Source organism: Varanus komodoensis, unplaced genomic scaffold (genome assembly GCF_004798865.1).
Source record: "Varanus komodoensis strain SLA01 unplaced genomic scaffold, ASM479886v1 scaffold165, whole genome shotgun sequence".
In the NCBI taxonomy this organism is placed as follows: Eukaryota; Metazoa; Chordata; class Lepidosauria; order Squamata; family Varanidae; genus Varanus; species Varanus komodoensis.
The window spans coordinates 152,906-168,497 of NW_025335487.1; the positions used below are offsets into that span (position 1 = coordinate 152,906).

The following is a 15,592-nucleotide window of genomic DNA, read 5'->3' on the forward strand; positions in this document are numbered from 1 at the left end:
TGGAGCGGGGGGCGCGGGCCGCCGCCCCGGGGAGGCGCGCGCGAGCTGAGGCGCCGACGCCTCGCTGGCGGGACCGTTCAGCGCGCGGAGCGCGGACGGGACGGGCAGGGGCCGCCGGAGGGCGGGGAGCCGCCGCGGCGCGGGGGGCGCGGGAAGCGACGGGGAGGGTGCCGCGCCGAGCGAGGACAGGACCGGCAGCGCAGCGGGCGCGCAGCACGCTCGCCCTGTCTGGCCCAGCCCGTCGCGGCCGCCCAGGAGGCCGGAGCCACGCCCACTCCGGCGGCCGCTCCCGGCATGCCTCTGGCCCCGCCCCGCCCCGCGAGGACTACAGCTCCCAGCGTGCGCGAGGCTCGGGACGGAGGCGGCGAAGCCGGCCCAGGGAGGCCTCGCTGCTGCGGGCCGCGCTCGCCTGCTCGCCCGTATCCGGCGGAAACCGCGAGCGCGCCGGCGCCCGTTTGTCCGGTGCAAAGCAGCAGTCCGGCCGCGGAGCCTCGCTCGCGTCCCCCGCCGCCGCGGCCCTCGCGGCAGGGCAGCATGATCCGCCGTCTCCACCCGCCGAGCGCGCTGGACGGGCTGGGGCACGGCGGCGGCTTCCGCCGCAGGCCGGGGCTCCTGCAGCCCCAGAGCGCCCGCGAGGCCCCCGCGGGGCCTGCGGCCGCGGGAATGCCTCCCGGGTGGCTGCCACCCAAGAGCTGCGGCGGCCGCCGCCGATCCAGGTAGGCGAGGCAGGCGGCGGGCGGGCGCGCGGGCGGCCCCGAGCACCTGGCGATGCGCTCCACGGGGCTGGCCCAGCCACGCCGCTGAGGCCGCTGCTCTCTTTGCTGCAGGGTGCTGCTCAGCTGCAGGAAAAGGCACAAGATGGGGGAGGAAGACGAGGAAGAGGAAGAGCTGGACGAGTAAGTGAGAGGCTCCCTCCGAAGAAATCGGTGGGCCGCTATCTCGGCCAGCCCCCAGCACTGGCCCCGCAGGGAGTCGGCGGGGGCAGGCAGGGCAGAGCCTTCTTTCCCTTTGCAGCACCGGGCAAACGCAAGCAGGTGGCTGGGTGGTGAGAGGAATGGGCAAGGCTGCGTCAGCTTCATAGACCTGCTTGCAGCTGCAGATGACCCAGTGTGGACTGAGTTGTTTCTTCCCCAGCTGTCCGGTGGGCAAGAAGAGGATGAAGGAAGCAGGAGTGGAGCAGGAGTGGACCCTGCCAGCCAGCCAGGTGGCAGCCCAGCCCTGCCCAGCCCAGATCTTGTGTGAAGAAATGGAACAGGCAGTGGGGGAGCAGCTGGGTGATGCCATGCACAGGAGGCTGCAGGAGATCGAGGACAGGTGGGTGCCACAAGGGTTTGCCCCTCTGGCAAGGGCTCAGTAAGAAAGATGTTGCGAAGGGGGCTGGGTTCAGGGCAGAGAGCAGACCCAGTGTTGCTCGTGTGACATGCGGTTCAGAAGAGCGTTACTTGCCAGATTTATAAAGAGCTTAGTCTTGCAGGTTGGCTGCTGAAGCAGCAAGCTCGAATGCTTTGTGTGAATGCAAATGAAGCCCACTTTGTTGAAAGTGCTTCTTTTGCATAAGCAGTACTATTTCTAGTAAGCACCAGTGGAGAGTAGAGCCCTGCTTGGTGGTGTGGCTACAAATTTTTCCTTATCCCTGCTGAGAAGAGGCTGCGACAGGCCCTTCTATGCTGGCTTTTGCTGGTGCCAGTCTAGACCGCTTGCTTCAACAGTGCAGGCCGTGGTTAGGGGTTGCCTGCCTCTGCACCTGCCTGTAGAAGCAAGGGAGCTGCCTGAGACAGAGCAGGCCTGTCCCACCCAGGTTGGTGCACTCTGATGGGCAGCAGCAGCGGGTCTCCCCGCAGGGTTCCAGGCAAGACTTTTCCCTAATCCTGTCTGGAGAGGCTGCCTGGCATTGAGTTGTGCAGACAGGGCTTGGGCTCTGCCTCTGGGCTACATGCCCTGCCATGTGCTGTGAGGCAGAGAAGCCCGTCTTCTCAGGGACAGCGGCCGTTCCAAGTGTTCCCTCCCTGTTGCCAGAATAATTGACGACGACGACGACGACGTGCTTGCGGAGGGGAGTGTGAGCCGCGTGCCCACTCTCGTCCTTTCTGACACACTGAAAACCGGGCTGAAGAGGGATTACCAAGAAGTCCTGACAAAGAAAATAATTGAGTCCATGTAAGTGGTGTTGGGCCTGCAGGAAGGGAGCAGATGCTGGCGCTTGGGAAGGGGTCCGGGCAGCGCGGCAGCACAGGGCTGTGGAGAGGCATCAGGCTGGTCTTAAGTGCCAGCGGCTGAAGGGCAGCCCCCCACTATGTCTGGCCTTACACCAGGCGAGGGTGTTCAGGGCGGCCCTGGTGAGGGAGCAGCATGGGGCAGCCTCCTCCTGAATGAGTGAAACTGCCCAGCAGCCTTGATTTCATGATGGGGGGCATATACCCTTCAGGTCCTCTGCAGCGGCTGGTGTTGATTCCAGCTCTCTCCCCAACCTAGGAGCCGTCCCTCCATGGAGCTGGTGTTGTGGAAACCTCTCCCAGAGTTCCTCACTGACAGAGCAAAGTCTGTTTCTGTTAAGAACTACAAGCTGATGGAAACAGAACGGGAGCTTGTCAAGGCAGCAGCCCTCGAAGCTGCCTTCCACCCACAGACGTTCCCCGAACAGCATCAACCAGCAGATCTGCCTTCGGCCCCCCTCTGTGGCACGGAGGGGCCCAGTGGTGGGATAGAGGAGGAGATGGAGTTGTAGGCGGAGGGGGACCTGGGGCGCTGTGACTGCTTGCCTTTTATGCTACAGCCGAGCTGCGACTGCAGGGGGCGTGTGCGTGTGTGCACAGGCACGCACGCTGTTTTGAGAGTGATACTAGAGAGAATTCAGAGTGGGTTGGTACAAGTCTTTGACATGGGAAACAAATTCGAGGGTTTTGTGTGTTTTACCTGTGACTTTTCTTTGTTGCCTTCTTAGAGTAACATCCTAGTTCTGGTTGTGATGTTCTGACCCTAGTCACCTTTAATTGTCTGCTGAGGCACAGCCCTTCTCAGGCTGGAGCAGGGTTTGCTCTGCTTGAAAATGAGAGGCAGGGGCTGGGGAGCCTTGGAGTTCACCTGGCCCAAAGGGTGCCTGTGAGAAGGGGCCAGGGGGACTGCAGCTTACCCTCTTTTGGCTGTTGCCACGAACTGGCCAGTCCAGCAGGGCAAGCTGGACCAGGAAGAGTAAATGTGACTGTTTGCCGAATTGCGCCTGGAGGCAGGAGGGTATGGACCTGCTTAGGGAGCAGGTGGCAGGCCTCTAAGCTTGGGTTTTTGAGAAGCAAATGTGACACGTGAATTGATTTTGGGGGTGCTTTAGCCAAGAGAAGCCTCTTGTGTGCCCTCCATTGCTATCCTGAGACGCTTACAGTGAGACCTGCAGCTAGGAGGCCCACTGATCATGGCTGGATTGTCTCAGATGGCCAACTGCACTCAGAAACTGTGCCACGGAAGCACCAACCTTCTGAAAACATCCGCTTTCGTGTCCCCTCCACCCTGCAGCTTGTGCTCGAGGAGGAGCTGCTTTGAGCCAGACAGCGGCACAAGCAGAACTGCTCAACTGGGGAGAGCACAGAAATACTTCCCTCCAAGTCGGGGCCTTTTGCACTGGGAGTTGCTTTTCACAGGAAAAGCACAAGATTCTCAGGCTACCAGGAGACTGGAAGGAGTGTTCCATAAATGTGGCTTGCTTGGCAGGGCAGCATCAGCAGACCTTTCTTCTGGAAGGATTTTTCACCATGCCGTTTTTTCCTGTCCGGCTTCATTTACCTGACTGGGTCTTGGGGTACGTGAGGTATGTGGTGCTCAGTCCTTTTGGCTGGTGCAGGGCTTTCCTGAATTCCTACCTGCCTGTCATCATATGGAAAAAGTTTTCACAGCTAATATGCCATTTTTTTCCAAACTTAATGAGAATCTGAAAGAAACCTTGTGTAATGTTTACACCTTTTACCTTGATTTTGATCCTTGGCAAAGGTGTTTCGCTTTGGCTTCAACATAGCCTGTTTTCCTTCTTGCAAAAATGCCATCACGTCGCTTGTACACTTTCTTTCCTGAACTTGCCATCTGAATGGACTTTTGGCCCAGCCCTTCCAGTCTCCAAACCTGTAGGAAAAGCGACCAAAATCTCTCTGGCTCACCGGAAAGCAATTGTTAAGGTGTTTGGAGACCCGAGATCAAAGTTTAGTCTGTCCCAGGAGATTGTATTGCTGTGTCGGTTGGATCACAAAGCCTCCTAAGTGTCTGGCCATGGAGTTGGACTGGGCCTATGTCAAGGAGAAGGGCCACTGGCCTGTGCCGTTTTCTACCACGGCTGCTGCTACTTATGTTGGTTAAGCTTAATTTTGGGAAGAAAGCCTAAGGTTTCCAGTTACCCAAGTAATTTATCAGCCTCTTCATTTTCCTCACTTCACACAGACTTGCAGCTGCCAGATTGGAAGGCAGTTTACACAGGGAATATGTAAAGATCTGCATATCGCTCAAACTTATTTGAAAAATATTTTTTTAGTGAAAAATTTGAGTAGTAGATGGATGAGTAATTTGCCAATTTGTTTTTGTAACCGAGGCTTGTCTCAGTTTCCTCACAGGAACGTGTCACACCAGAGGAGTTGAGTGTGTTTGAAATGAGCAGCATTAGATTGTGGTCTGTCTTCTGTTGGACCAAATCACAATTTATATGTCAATAAACTTTTTTTAATGTTTGTAGATTGCGGCGTGCTGGTCTTGCTGCCGAGCACCACAGAAGAAATGGCCCAACCGGTTTCCCATACAGGCTGCAGCATCTATTGCTCAAGTCGCTCGCTCCAGTGTTTATGACCCCTTTCGCTTCCTGTCTAAATTCAAGGCAGGAGGTGGGCAGTTAGGCCAATGAAACCTTGAAATCTATGCCATGAAACATGCATCTTGGGCCCACCATTTTCTCAGCCCCGGAGCACAAGTCCCACCGCTGCCCTTTTGTGGCCCAGTGGCACCGTGTGGGAAACCGTTTCTGGGCTAGAGGATCCTCCCCTAAATGTTGCAGAGGCAGAGAGGGCAACAAGTTCTGTACAGAACAGCAGGTTTGCTGTGGGGCCAGACAGCGACACCACACAAGTGCGCAACAGTTTCCAGCCTCAGGTCTGTTCTGATTTCACAGCCAATGTTGCAAGGAAGTGGAGCAGTGGCAAGAGGTCACAGGAATGGCTGCACAAAGTGCCCCCCCAGCGCTTGCGGCAAGCAAATGGCCATGGGACATGAGGGCTTTTGACATGCCGAGGGCACAGGAGGAGCCCTGCTGGATCAGGCCGGCGGGCCACCTAATCCAGCACTCCAAACATGCAGAGGCAAGCCAGTCGCCACAAGACCCCTCAGTCAGGCCGAGTGCAGGGCCTCCAACTGCCCGGCGCTGGTGAAGGAGGGGGTTCACAGCCAGCAAGGCCAGCAGCCGCAGGCAGCCTCCTCCCTCAAGGGTTGGACCCAATGGCCTCCCTGGCCCCTTCCAACTCCAGTATTCTATGACTTCTTAGCCAACACTAGTTTGCATCATGCTTCAGGGGAAGGCGTCGTGTGCCAACCCTGAGAGGCCCAGAAGAATGAGAAGTATAACCCAGTGAGTCTTGCAGAAGCAGACAGCACCTGCACAGGTTCTGCCCATCGTACTGCTGACAGTCCATTTCCTCTTCTCAGAACTGACTCACTCCACCACCTTTGTGCAGTGAACATCTTAAGGGAACATTCAGCAGACCGCTCTAATACCCTGGCATAAGGGATTGCCCTCCCCCCCAAATTTGGAACATAGATGACCTCTCTCTGCTGGCACGTTTAATCATGCTTTGTACAATATTGTATTCCCTGCTCCCGATATACACACTTCAATTGCAACAACTGCATTTTAATTGCATAATTTTTAAATATGCATCAGGAAAATAACCTACTTCATAAACGCATTTAAAAAAAATTATTTTTTTTACAAAAGATTGCTATCCCACACTGACCCATTATTTACAGAACTGGGAGTCTCCTCAGAGGGCTGAGCAATTCCATACTGAACATTGGCCTAACTAGGACTCTTCCTCACAGGAGTATCTGCCCTCTGCCTCAGTCAAGACTTCCACTTCTTACAAAAGACTTTGCTAACCATTTACTTAGGCAAATGCTGGACACATACAACGAACAGAATGGAGCAATACTTAAGGTTCTGCCGAAACACTTTCAAGAAAAATGTTCCTCGTCCTTTTGGGTGGGGTGGGCAAATGCTCTTCACACACTGATCAGCTGTGGAAACAGCTCCTTGGCAAAAGCCTCTTCCCAGCTGTACTCGGCATCCAGTGGAGAAGACAGGTCACTGAACGGAGGGGGGGACCCTTCATAACCTGAATCACTGGAAGCACCCAGCAGACAAGGGGGGCCCTGCCCGGAGAAGAGGTGTGAGAGGCCCAGCTCAGGTGAGAGGACATCCACAGGCTCCTCCTTGACAGAGACGGGGGACTGGAGGCAGGAGGCACTAAGTACAGAAGGGGAAGGAGGGGCCGCGTCCTCTGTGCTCACTAGCACATTGGCATGGTTGCCCCCCTCTGGCACAATCTCCAGGAAGAATGGCTTGGTATACTCATGGTCAAAATGGATCAGTTCATTAACGGCCTCCAGCTTGGGTGATGTGGGCCCCAGAGAGGAACTGGGGGAGGCTGGTAAGGAGGCTGCTTCTCCTCCGCACACCACCTGCTGCAGCTTCTCCAAGCAGGTTGGCTCAGGGCCACTGTAGCGCAAGAACAGGTCTGGATCCAGGCTGTCCAATATGCCCAAGAGGAGATCAGACTGTAGAAGACAGAGGCCCCCACATTAGAATAGGAAATCAGCCCTCGAAGGACAGCTGGGAATCCCTCCCCACTTTCCCTGTCTTTGGGGAGGGGGAAATAGTTCCTGTGCCTTGTTCAGTGGGTGGCTATTATAAAGAGAAGACAAAGAAAATACCCCCCCCCCAGAGAAAAATACAGGCTTCAGCTCTGCTGAGCAAAAGTTGAACACAGGAGAGGATCCAGCATCTCCTCCCTCCTTGCAAGAGGCTGCCACCTTAACCTTGCCTAGTCCAAGGAAACCATGAGTCCTTCCTGTCAGGCTATTCAGGTGCCTATAAATTTAAAGATGCAAGGGGTCTTCATAAACGTTTCCACACTTTTATATTTTCATTGAAAATAGTGAGAACAGGAAGAGCAGTAGCTGGTCATGTCCAAGAGTGTCATGGGACTGGCAAGCCAGCTGCCCTTGCAGTTTAGTGTAAGAGTTGTCGTGCTGTTAAGATGGCTGCAAAACTTATGAATTGCACCCAAACTTCTTGAAGACCCCTTATACATACATAAAGAGCCACGTGGCTGGTGCTTGTGCTCTGCCTTACGTAAAGTGGGCTTTGCTGGCTTCTCCCAGGCCAGCCAAAAGAGTGTGTGCAGGTGCTCACCTCAGAATCTGAAGAATCGAGGCCATCTGAATCCAGGTGGAGGCTGCCACCACCAAGGCAGACGACTGCTGGGCCTGTCCCTGCTGCAGAGGAACACGTAGTCTAAGTACTGCGGACTCAGCGGACCCGGTCGCTGTCTCGATGCTGCTGCTCCTGCTGTCTTCCTCCTCCTCCTCCTCCTCGGAGGGCTCCTGCATTTCCACCTGCGAGGAGGAAGCGTAGCTCAGACAGGCCTTCGAACTACAGCCCCCGCCCCGCCGCGCCGCGCCGCCGCTCACCTTGAGCGATGCCTCTGCTGCTACTACGTGGGCGCCCCCTTCCAGAGCCGGGAGCCCGAGGCGCAGGCGGAGCTCCTGGTTCTCCGCCGCCAGGCGGTGCGTGCGCTCGCGAAGCAGCCGGTTCTCGGCCAGCAGCTTCTGATTCTGGGGAAGCAAACGAGTGCGCGGCTCAGCACTGGCACGCGGGAGCGGCCCCCGCGCCCGCCTCCCCCGCCGGCCCGGCGCCCACCTGCGCCTCCATCTCCACGGCCTGCCGCTCCAGCTCGCCCATGCGCGCCTTCTTGCGGTCGCGCGCGCTCTGTGCCGCCACGCGGTTCTTCAGCTTCCTGCGGGAAGAGGAGAATCAGCCGGGAAGCGCCGGCGCAGCGGTCCCCCGCGGGACCCTCCCCGCTCCCTCCTGCCCGCCACCCACCGGCGCAGCGCCTTCTCTTCGGGGCTGAGGTGGGCCAGGCGCTGCCGCTTGCGAGGCGGCGAGGCCGTGGTGGAGGCCGGCCCGGGCGGCGGGGCAGAGGCCTGGGCGGCCGAGGCCGGAAGAAGCAGGAGCCGCGGGGGCGCGGCGGGGCCCGGCAGGGGGGCCATGAGAGGCACAGGCCGGCTCGCCGCCGCCGCCGCCGCCGCCACAGCGCTCGTCTTCGTCGGCCTGCGGCGGACTCAGCCCCACGGCGGTTCTTCCTCCTCCGTCGTCAGTGCTTCGGCGCGCGTCCCGGCCACATATCTAAGGTCGTGTTCGGTCCGCATTGGTCAGTGCACGGTGACGACACGGCAGGACCGCTCGCCCATTGGAAGGCGGGGAAGGGGGCGGCCGCGGGGTCGACGTTGCGTCAGCCGGAGGGGCGGGTTCACGGACGCAGGGCGGCCCCGCCCGAGCGCCACGTTGGCCACCCGCCCTTCCCCCACCCTCGCAATCGTCGGCGCGCAAGCCCCGCCCACCGCGCGGGCTCCGGGGCGGCCTGGGGGCGGGGCTGCTCGGGCCGCAGGCGCTGCGCTCGCCGCCCGCCCGCCTCCCGGGGGCTTCCCCCGGGGGCCCGGCCGGCCTGGGGCGAGGGCAGGGGGCTGTTTCCAGGGCCCTGTGAGGCGCAGGCGGCCGTAGCCAGCCGCCCTCGGGCGTTCCGTGCCTCGCGGGGCTCCGTGGAAGGGGCTCGGGCGGCGAAGGGTAGACTGGGCGCCATGAGGTAGCGCTGGCGGGAGCTCCGAAGGGTTGTCGCCGAGCTGGCGGGAGCAAGATGAAAACAAGAGCAAGCAAGAGTAAAGTGAGGCAGCCTGGGCAGGCGATCCGGCTCCGTGCTGGGCATACTCGGGAAAGATACTGAAGAGAAGCCTGCGTGTCATGCTGCCCCTGCACAGATCTTTGGTACGAGCACAGGAACAATACAGTGCTCCGGCCTGGTCACTTCACGTGGAACCAGAGGTGCAGAAAAGGGCAATTAGGAGCCAAGGTACTTCCACCCCGCCAAAGGCTCCAGCAGCCGGGACTGTGAATAAGGGGAGACATCCTAAAGGTGTCAAATATGTGGGGTGTGGAGAAACTGGAGGGGCAGATAGTCCCTTTCCTGATACAAGACCCTAACCCTCACCTTCAGCTGGTTGGCAGGAGATCCAGGGCAGATGAAGGACTTTTTCACATAGTGTACAGTTAAACTATGGAAGTTGTTCCCACAGGATGTAGTGATAGACACTAGTTGGGCAAATTCATGGAGAAGACTGGATGGGAGAGGCACTGTGCCTCTGTACATCAGTCGCTGGGGGAGAAGGGCTGAAAACTGAGGTTGGCTCCCTGTCCTGCTTGTGGTATTTCCATGGGACTCTGGTTGGACACCATGTGAACTGGACTAAAGTCTGTTGGGCTAAACCAGAATATCTTTATGTTCTGGCAACTGCTTCAGCTCCCTGTCAGCCCGGCCGTGCCCCAAAGTGAGCAGGTTGAACCAGTTTGCTTACGGAAAGAGCCACTTGTGCTTCTCGGGTCTTGGCATTCTCTGTTCATATAAATGGCCGTTTGTTTGCATATCCTGGTTCAGAGCAGGAATCTCTTCGCATAAAGGGCGGAGGGGTAAACACACCTGTGAGGTCTGGTGGACCTTCACTTTTCTGCTGCCAATGAGGGGCTAGGAGCAGAGAACAAGTAACATGCCAGCTTTTTTGTCTCTTAGGCCGAGCTGGAACTGACCTTTAGGACAGCCGAAGCAACCCAGAGTGCAGGTGCAGCCTCCTCCTGCGTTGGTCCCCTTGCTTTTCTTTATCATTTCCCCCCTTCTAAGAGGAAGCAAGGCAGCTCACAAGGAAAAGGTAATATGCTGTGCGAGACCATGAAACAGTCTGTGCAAGAGGAAGGGCTCTAGGCAGACATCCAGAAGATGCAGCAGTAGGAGTGTGGGCTTTGCTTCTAGGCCAGGGAGTTGGGAGTAGGTGACAGCCAGATGGTCAGCAGTGTCGCTTTGTCTGCAACTGGGCCATGGCTTCGCCTGAAGTGACACAAGGATGCCAGCCTCACCCCGTTTCTGGTGACCTTTGTGGCACGCCAGAGGGGGTAGCGGCACGGCCATGTGCCTGTGTGGGCTGATTGCGTTCCCAGCAGCAGCTGCACAGAAGTCCCCTCTTGTAATTTTCCTGACAGTGGGACCAGACTTGTCGATGCTTATGGAGAAGTCCTGTCCACAGGGCAGCGTTTGACCTCCTGTGACTGGTGAAGGAGCAGGCCTTGCCAGTGCTCCCTAGGAGGCTCTTCTTGATGTGAGCTCCGGTGCACCCGAGTTTGGCCAGAACTCCCTCCCTCCTCGGAAGCTGTCTGCCTGGTGGGAGTGCAGTGTAAGCACCAGCCACAGTCCCAGGGAATGGGACATCCCATTGAGGGAATGGGGGACGTCCCTCAGCAGAAAAGGAGGCATCACTCTGCTGGATGAGATACCAAACACCCTGTCGGGATAGTGGGGGGTGGGCAGTCTTTCCCCAGGCTGTCCCTAGGATTTTGGAAAATAAATTGCTTCTGAACATAAGATTCTTGCCAGGTGTTGCAATAACTAACTGTAAGCATCAAAGGGCAGACTTTTCCATATTGGATAAAGCTGAGACTATGGAGCTCATTACAGGGTATTCTTGTTTCTGATGCAGGTGTTTTTTTTTGTTTTTGTTTGTTTGTTTGTTTGTTTTTTTGAGGCCCTGGACAATCAGATCACACTCAGGCCACTGGATATCAGAGAACCTTATCTATTGTAGATTAAGAAAATAATACAGTTGGAAGGGCCATAAAGGCATCTGCAGATCTGTTAAGCATTCCCTGTACCGCCTCATCTTAAACATTACTAAAAATGTTGAAGAACACTGTACCCAGCATCCAACCCTGCAGTATTTATTTTAATTTTTATATACTGCCCCATTCTCATAGATGCTGGGTAGTTTACAAGAGGAATAGAAAACATGTAACCAGTTATTCAAGCATCCTTAATTTAAATGAACAAAAGCTCACGTTCTGCAGACTTGGTTCATAATTACAGTAGTAGGCATAAAGTGCCAATGTAGCAAAATATCAATTTATCCAATGTGGAATTTTTAAAATGATGAAATAAAAGTTCTCTTCTTGACTTGCGCTGCCCAAAATAAGACATGTCTCTGATTCTTTCTGCTTCTGTAGGAGACCCTCTGGTAGTTCTGAAAGGATGGCCTGCTGTCTGCTTCTCGTCATACTAGGATTAAACGGCACGTCCTTTATATGATGAGAGCTAGACATGCACTATCTCACTTCTTACTTCACCAAAGGCTCATGAACATACGTAACAGTGATGAAATGGAGGTAGGGGCAGTCCTCTTATGGATCAGTAGCTGGTTAAAGAACAGAAAGCAGAGAGCAGAAATACTTAGTAAATTCTCCCAGTGGAAGAATGTTACCAGTGGGTTCCCAGAGGCCTCTGTATTAGGACCAATACTTTCCAAGCTATTCATAGATATCTGGAATTAGGGGTCAGCAGTGAAGTGGCCAAGTTTGCTGATGACACCAAATTATTTAAGGCAGTAGTGTAAAAGGGGGTTGTGAGGAGCTCCAGAGGGGCCTCTCCAAGCCAGAAGGACAAGCATCAAAATGGCAAATGCAGTTCACTCTGAGCAAGTGTGAAGTGAAGCATGCTGGGGCAGAAAATTCTGACTTCAGCTCTAGGCTGGTGGGATCTGAGCTAGCAGGGACTGGCCGAGAAAGGGATGTTGGACTTGCAGTTTGCAGCCTGATGGAACTATTGGCCCGATCCGTGGCTGCTGAGAAAAAGACAAGCTGCATGGTAGGGATGATTGGGGAAAGCATTGGAAGTAGAACTGCCAGTATCACACTGCCCTTAGACAAATCTGTGGTGTGATCACACTGGAGACTATCCGTGTACCGTTTTGGTTGCCTTCCCTAGAAAAGGGTAAGAAGAAGTGCAGAGAAGGGCAACTAAAATGATGCAGAGGTGGAGCAACTCCCCTCTGAGGAACAGCTATAAAGGGTGCACGGACTTGCTCGATGGAAAAGCCACATCTGGTAAATGCCGGATGTGTGAGAGCCGCAAGTGGGTGCCTGCAGGTGGTGGCTGTGGGTGGCGAGCAGCAAGTGGGTGCTTGCCGGTGGCAAGCCACAAGCTACAAAATAATCTCACAAGAGCTGCATGCGGCTCCCGAGCCTCAGTTTGGCCACCCTGAGCTGGAACAACTGGCATTGCTTAGCTTAGAAAATCCACCAGCAGAGGGAGCCTAATTACTGCACTCTTGGCACCAAGCAGGACTGTAGCCCACCCCTCAGAAAAGAGATCCGTACCATGGCAAGCAGGTACTGATGAGGGGCCAAAGTGCCAGACACACACGCGTGCACACACAACAGGAAACTGCAGGTGCACTGGCACCCATTTGTCCCAGAGACTTGGATTTGTGGCTCGGCCCCACCCAGCTCTGGGATATGCTTTCATCTTGTACACTCTTCCACTCCGAGCAGCAAAGCCAATCAGCAGAATTAGAAGCAGGCCTGGCTTCTGATCTTGAGGAGCCGTGTGTTTGTGCGCCCGTCCTTTCAGCTACTCGGTCTCGGAGCTTCACATTCAGCTGCGTGAGCACGTGGAAGCTGCCACAGGAGTCCTAGTCTTTCACTTCTTGCCAACTGGGTTAGACTTGCAGTGCTTCACCGAAGTCGCCAAAATGCGGCTCTGAGAATCTATCTCTGAGATTCCAGAGGAACTTCAGAAAGCCCCATGGCTGGATCAGGCCCAGCTGAGCCCGTAGACCAGAGTTCGGCAGTTCCAGCTGGGATCAGGCAGCTCAGTAATGACACTGTGCAACGTCACAAGCTGCGCTTGCTTACTGCACCCTCCACCCCATCTTCCCTCAGTCCTTCAGGCCCAAATCCAGATGGGCAGAACGGAGTGCTCGGGACCTGGCACCTGAGCCGCACTCTTGCGCTGGAGGAATCCTCCTGGGCACTGATTCTTGCCGCTTGCTTGCATCAGCAGCTAGATGGGAGAGAGGAGCCTTTCTTGAGCAGGAAGGCCACGTGCTCCACGAGGCAAGAGGAGGCAGGAGCAGCAAGCTGCATCTCTGCTGACCAAGGAAAGAGCAGGTGCACAGGAAGTCGATGTGAACTGGAGTACAGTCGGGGATGTAGCATGTCATCTGGGGCACATCAGTCGAGGCCTGAGCATGCAATTGCCTGGCTTGGCAAAGCTGGGCAAGCTCTTGCCTTAAACTAGCAGGCCTTCGTTTTCTTTAATGGTCGAATTTTCCTGGGTTTTGAATGGCGATCCTGCCCTCCCCTCAAGGTACTGCCTGGAACTGTTGACAAATGGGAATGTAAAGGTTTGAGCAATGGTCCCGTGGTTTCCCTTCAGGAATCAGGACATCCTGGAGGTGCTTCCAGTCTAGCGAAGGCTGCCCATGGCAGTTGCCCTCAGCCTGCATTAGGTAAACAGTAAGGGGAAGGGTACACTTCTTTCCTCATGTGTAGAGTGTACACATGATGAGACTGACTAAGGGAAACAAGATTCATGTGTTAGGCCTCAGAGATGCAAGAGGAAAGAGAGAGTTCTGCTCAGGAAATGATGACAGAATGTAACTGGGGAAGTTTCAGTATGCAAAAGCAGAGATGTATCACAAGCAGGTGTGTGTGTTTTTGCTTGTGGGCCTTGCCACCTGTGCAGCCCACTGGATAGAGGCCAGCGTGTTTCAACTGACACCCTTTTTGCTTGTGCTGGCCTATCAAGCTGTCTTACAATTTCATATATAATTTGAATATTTTCCTCTCTGTATTTGCTGGAATCAAAAGGTCTGAAGTCAGTTCCCATGAAGCCTACAGACCAAGGGAGCAGTAGGCAAAAGGTCTGACTGTAGCTCAGCTCAGCTTTTGGGTGCACAGACAGCTGCTCTGAGAGGAATTAGAGGTTTCAGTTTGCAAATGCAGGGGTTTCATGCCAGTGTTTGCAAAGACAGACAGACAGACAGACAAGCTCATCGGAAGGAACTTGGGACCAAGAGTGAATATTCCTGATTGTTCACAAATTACAAGAGTACTAGCTAGCCTTAACTTATGAAAAGTCAAGAATGAACAAATGAACAAAAGGAGGGAGGGAGAGAAGGGATGAAAGAAAATCAGACAACTGGATGCAAGAAAGAAGATGAATGCTTGAAAACCCGAGAACCCCGAAAATAAGATATTGCTGGGAAGAACCTAGATGGAAGGAACAGTCTGGCTAGGAAGTTGCTGGATGCACTTAGCCTGGCTATTTCTTACACTTTTGCTCTTAAGGTTTTTTGTGTGTAACCATTGCAATGTTAAAGCCTTTGTTACCATACTTCTGTACATTTTCTAAATATATTCTTTAGAACATGAGGTCTCCTTTTTGTAGGATATGTACTGCATACTACCTGAAGATATTTACAGGACACTCAGAGCATTTTTGGGCTACTTGACAAAAGCAGCCTGGCAAAATTAAGATTTCCATTTGGTGGCAGCAGAACACTGGAAGGGAAAAGGCAAAGAGGAGCGATTCTCATTCCAACTCCCAGACCAGGGCGCTGGCGCTCCTGGATGCTGCCTTGTGCTGCTCTCTGAATGTGGCTGCCAGGGCTTCCTCCTTTCCTCACATTCCCCTTTCTACATCTTTCCTGTTGTGTGTTTCCCTTTGGCCATTTTAGCTCTACCTGAGAATTCTTGCATAAGAAAATATGGAATACAGCAGGCCAGAGTGGCAAACAACACTCTAGCCCTCCAACCCCTCTGGTTTCCCTCTGAATAGCATCAGGCTTAAAAAACAAACCAAAGTTTGGAAATGTTGCTTTTAATAGACCTTGTTAAAATCAGGTCTATGTCCAGCTTCCAAAGAGTCATTCACTCTGCCGTTCTCCAGAACTTATTCCCAGTCATATTTTTGCAATTATGAGGCATCTGGTGCCTGTATTAAGATGCCTGTCCTCTCTCTCCAGAAGTGAGCAAAGCCCACCGGGTCGGCCAGTGGGCCAGAGAAGCGGGGGCTTCCCGCGGAGTTCTGCTCCTCCGGGACCGAGTGCTTCGGCGCTTTCCCGCCCTGGACATCCCTAGCAGGCACTGACGGGTGTCCCGTCACCCACTTTTCGTGGGTGCCCTGACGCAAGGCAGGGACAGAATCCGCGGGCAAATGGGAACGGGGCCCTAACCAGGGATGCCCGCCGCAGCCGGTGGCGCAGAGAGCCCCGCCGCCAGGGGCCGCGGGCGGCGGTTGTGCCGAGGACCGGCGGTGCCCCCGCGAAGCGGCCCGCCGCCGCCGCCTCACCCCAGCCCCGCGCCTCGGGCCGCGGAGGCCCACTCGGCCGGGCCCTGGGGGACCCGCTCCAGCGCGACCCGCGGCAGCGCCGCATCCTGCTGCGCCGGGCGGCCCGCGCGAGGCGCCACGGCGGGAGA

General features: G+C 55.3%; 2 protein-coding genes and 1 long non-coding RNA gene across 3 annotated transcripts; 2 read left to right on the forward strand and 1 right to left on the reverse strand.

Annotated features, from left to right (window-relative positions):
- Nucleotides 1–657: 657 nt before the first annotated feature.
- On the forward strand, nucleotides 658–4,707 carry CCDC117 (coiled-coil domain containing 117). Its single transcript, XM_044426197.1, has 5 exons — nucleotides 658–716; nucleotides 828–896; nucleotides 1,135–1,314; nucleotides 2,017–2,157; nucleotides 2,473–4,707. The coding sequence occupies exons 1-5, from the start codon at nucleotides 664–666 to the stop codon at nucleotides 2,723–2,725; spliced, it is 696 nt and encodes a 231-aa protein (XP_044282132.1). The 5' UTR covers nucleotides 658–663; the 3' UTR covers nucleotides 2,726–4,707.
- A 1,753-nt stretch (nucleotides 4,708–6,460) lies between these two features.
- On the reverse strand, nucleotides 6,461–8,403 carry XBP1 (X-box binding protein 1). The gene is made up of 5 exons (XM_044426196.1): nucleotides 8,123–8,403; nucleotides 7,940–8,036; nucleotides 7,711–7,854; nucleotides 7,433–7,635; nucleotides 6,461–6,795 (listed from the first exon to the last, which is right to left on the reverse strand). Exons 1-5 carry the CDS (start codon nucleotides 8,287–8,289, stop codon nucleotides 6,606–6,608), a joined length of 801 nt encoding a protein of 266 aa, XP_044282131.1. The 5' UTR covers nucleotides 8,290–8,403; the 3' UTR covers nucleotides 6,461–6,605.
- A 373-nt stretch (nucleotides 8,404–8,776) lies between these two features.
- LOC123021469 lies at nucleotides 8,777–11,307 on the forward strand. The gene is made up of 3 exons (XR_006414324.1): nucleotides 8,777–9,146; nucleotides 9,861–9,996; nucleotides 10,325–11,307. It is a non-coding gene; the product is annotated as an uncharacterized LOC123021469 (long non-coding RNA).
- Nucleotides 11,308–15,592: the final 4,285 nt, after the last annotated feature.

What these genes read in the sequence shown, in the direction of transcription:
- XBP1 (XM_044426196.1), bottom strand. Translation starts at nt 8,289, where the DNA reads ATGGCCCCCCTGCCGGGCCCCGCCGCGCCCCCGCGGCTCCTGCTTCTT. An exon ending in CCGTGGAGATGGAGGCGCAG is followed by an intron (nt 7,855 to 7,939) that starts GTGGGCGCCGGG and finishes TTGCTTCCCCAG; the next exon opens with AATCAGAAGCTGCTGGCCGA. An exon ending in CAGCAGAGGCATCGCTCAAG is followed by an intron (nt 7,636 to 7,710) that starts GTGAGCGGCGGC and finishes TCCTCCTCGCAG; the next exon opens with GTGGAAATGCAGGAGCCCTC.
- CCDC117 (XM_044426197.1), top strand. Translation starts at nt 664, where the DNA reads ATGCCTCCCGGGTGGCTGCCACCCAAGAGCTGCGGCGGCCGCCGCCGA. An exon ending in GAAGAGGAAGAGCTGGACGA is followed by an intron (nt 897 to 1,134) that starts GTAAGTGAGAGG and finishes TTTCTTCCCCAG; the next exon opens with CTGTCCGGTGGGCAAGAAGA. An exon ending in CTGCAGGAGATCGAGGACAG is followed by an intron (nt 1,315 to 2,016) that starts GTGGGTGCCACA and finishes CCCTGTTGCCAG; the next exon opens with AATAATTGACGACGACGACG.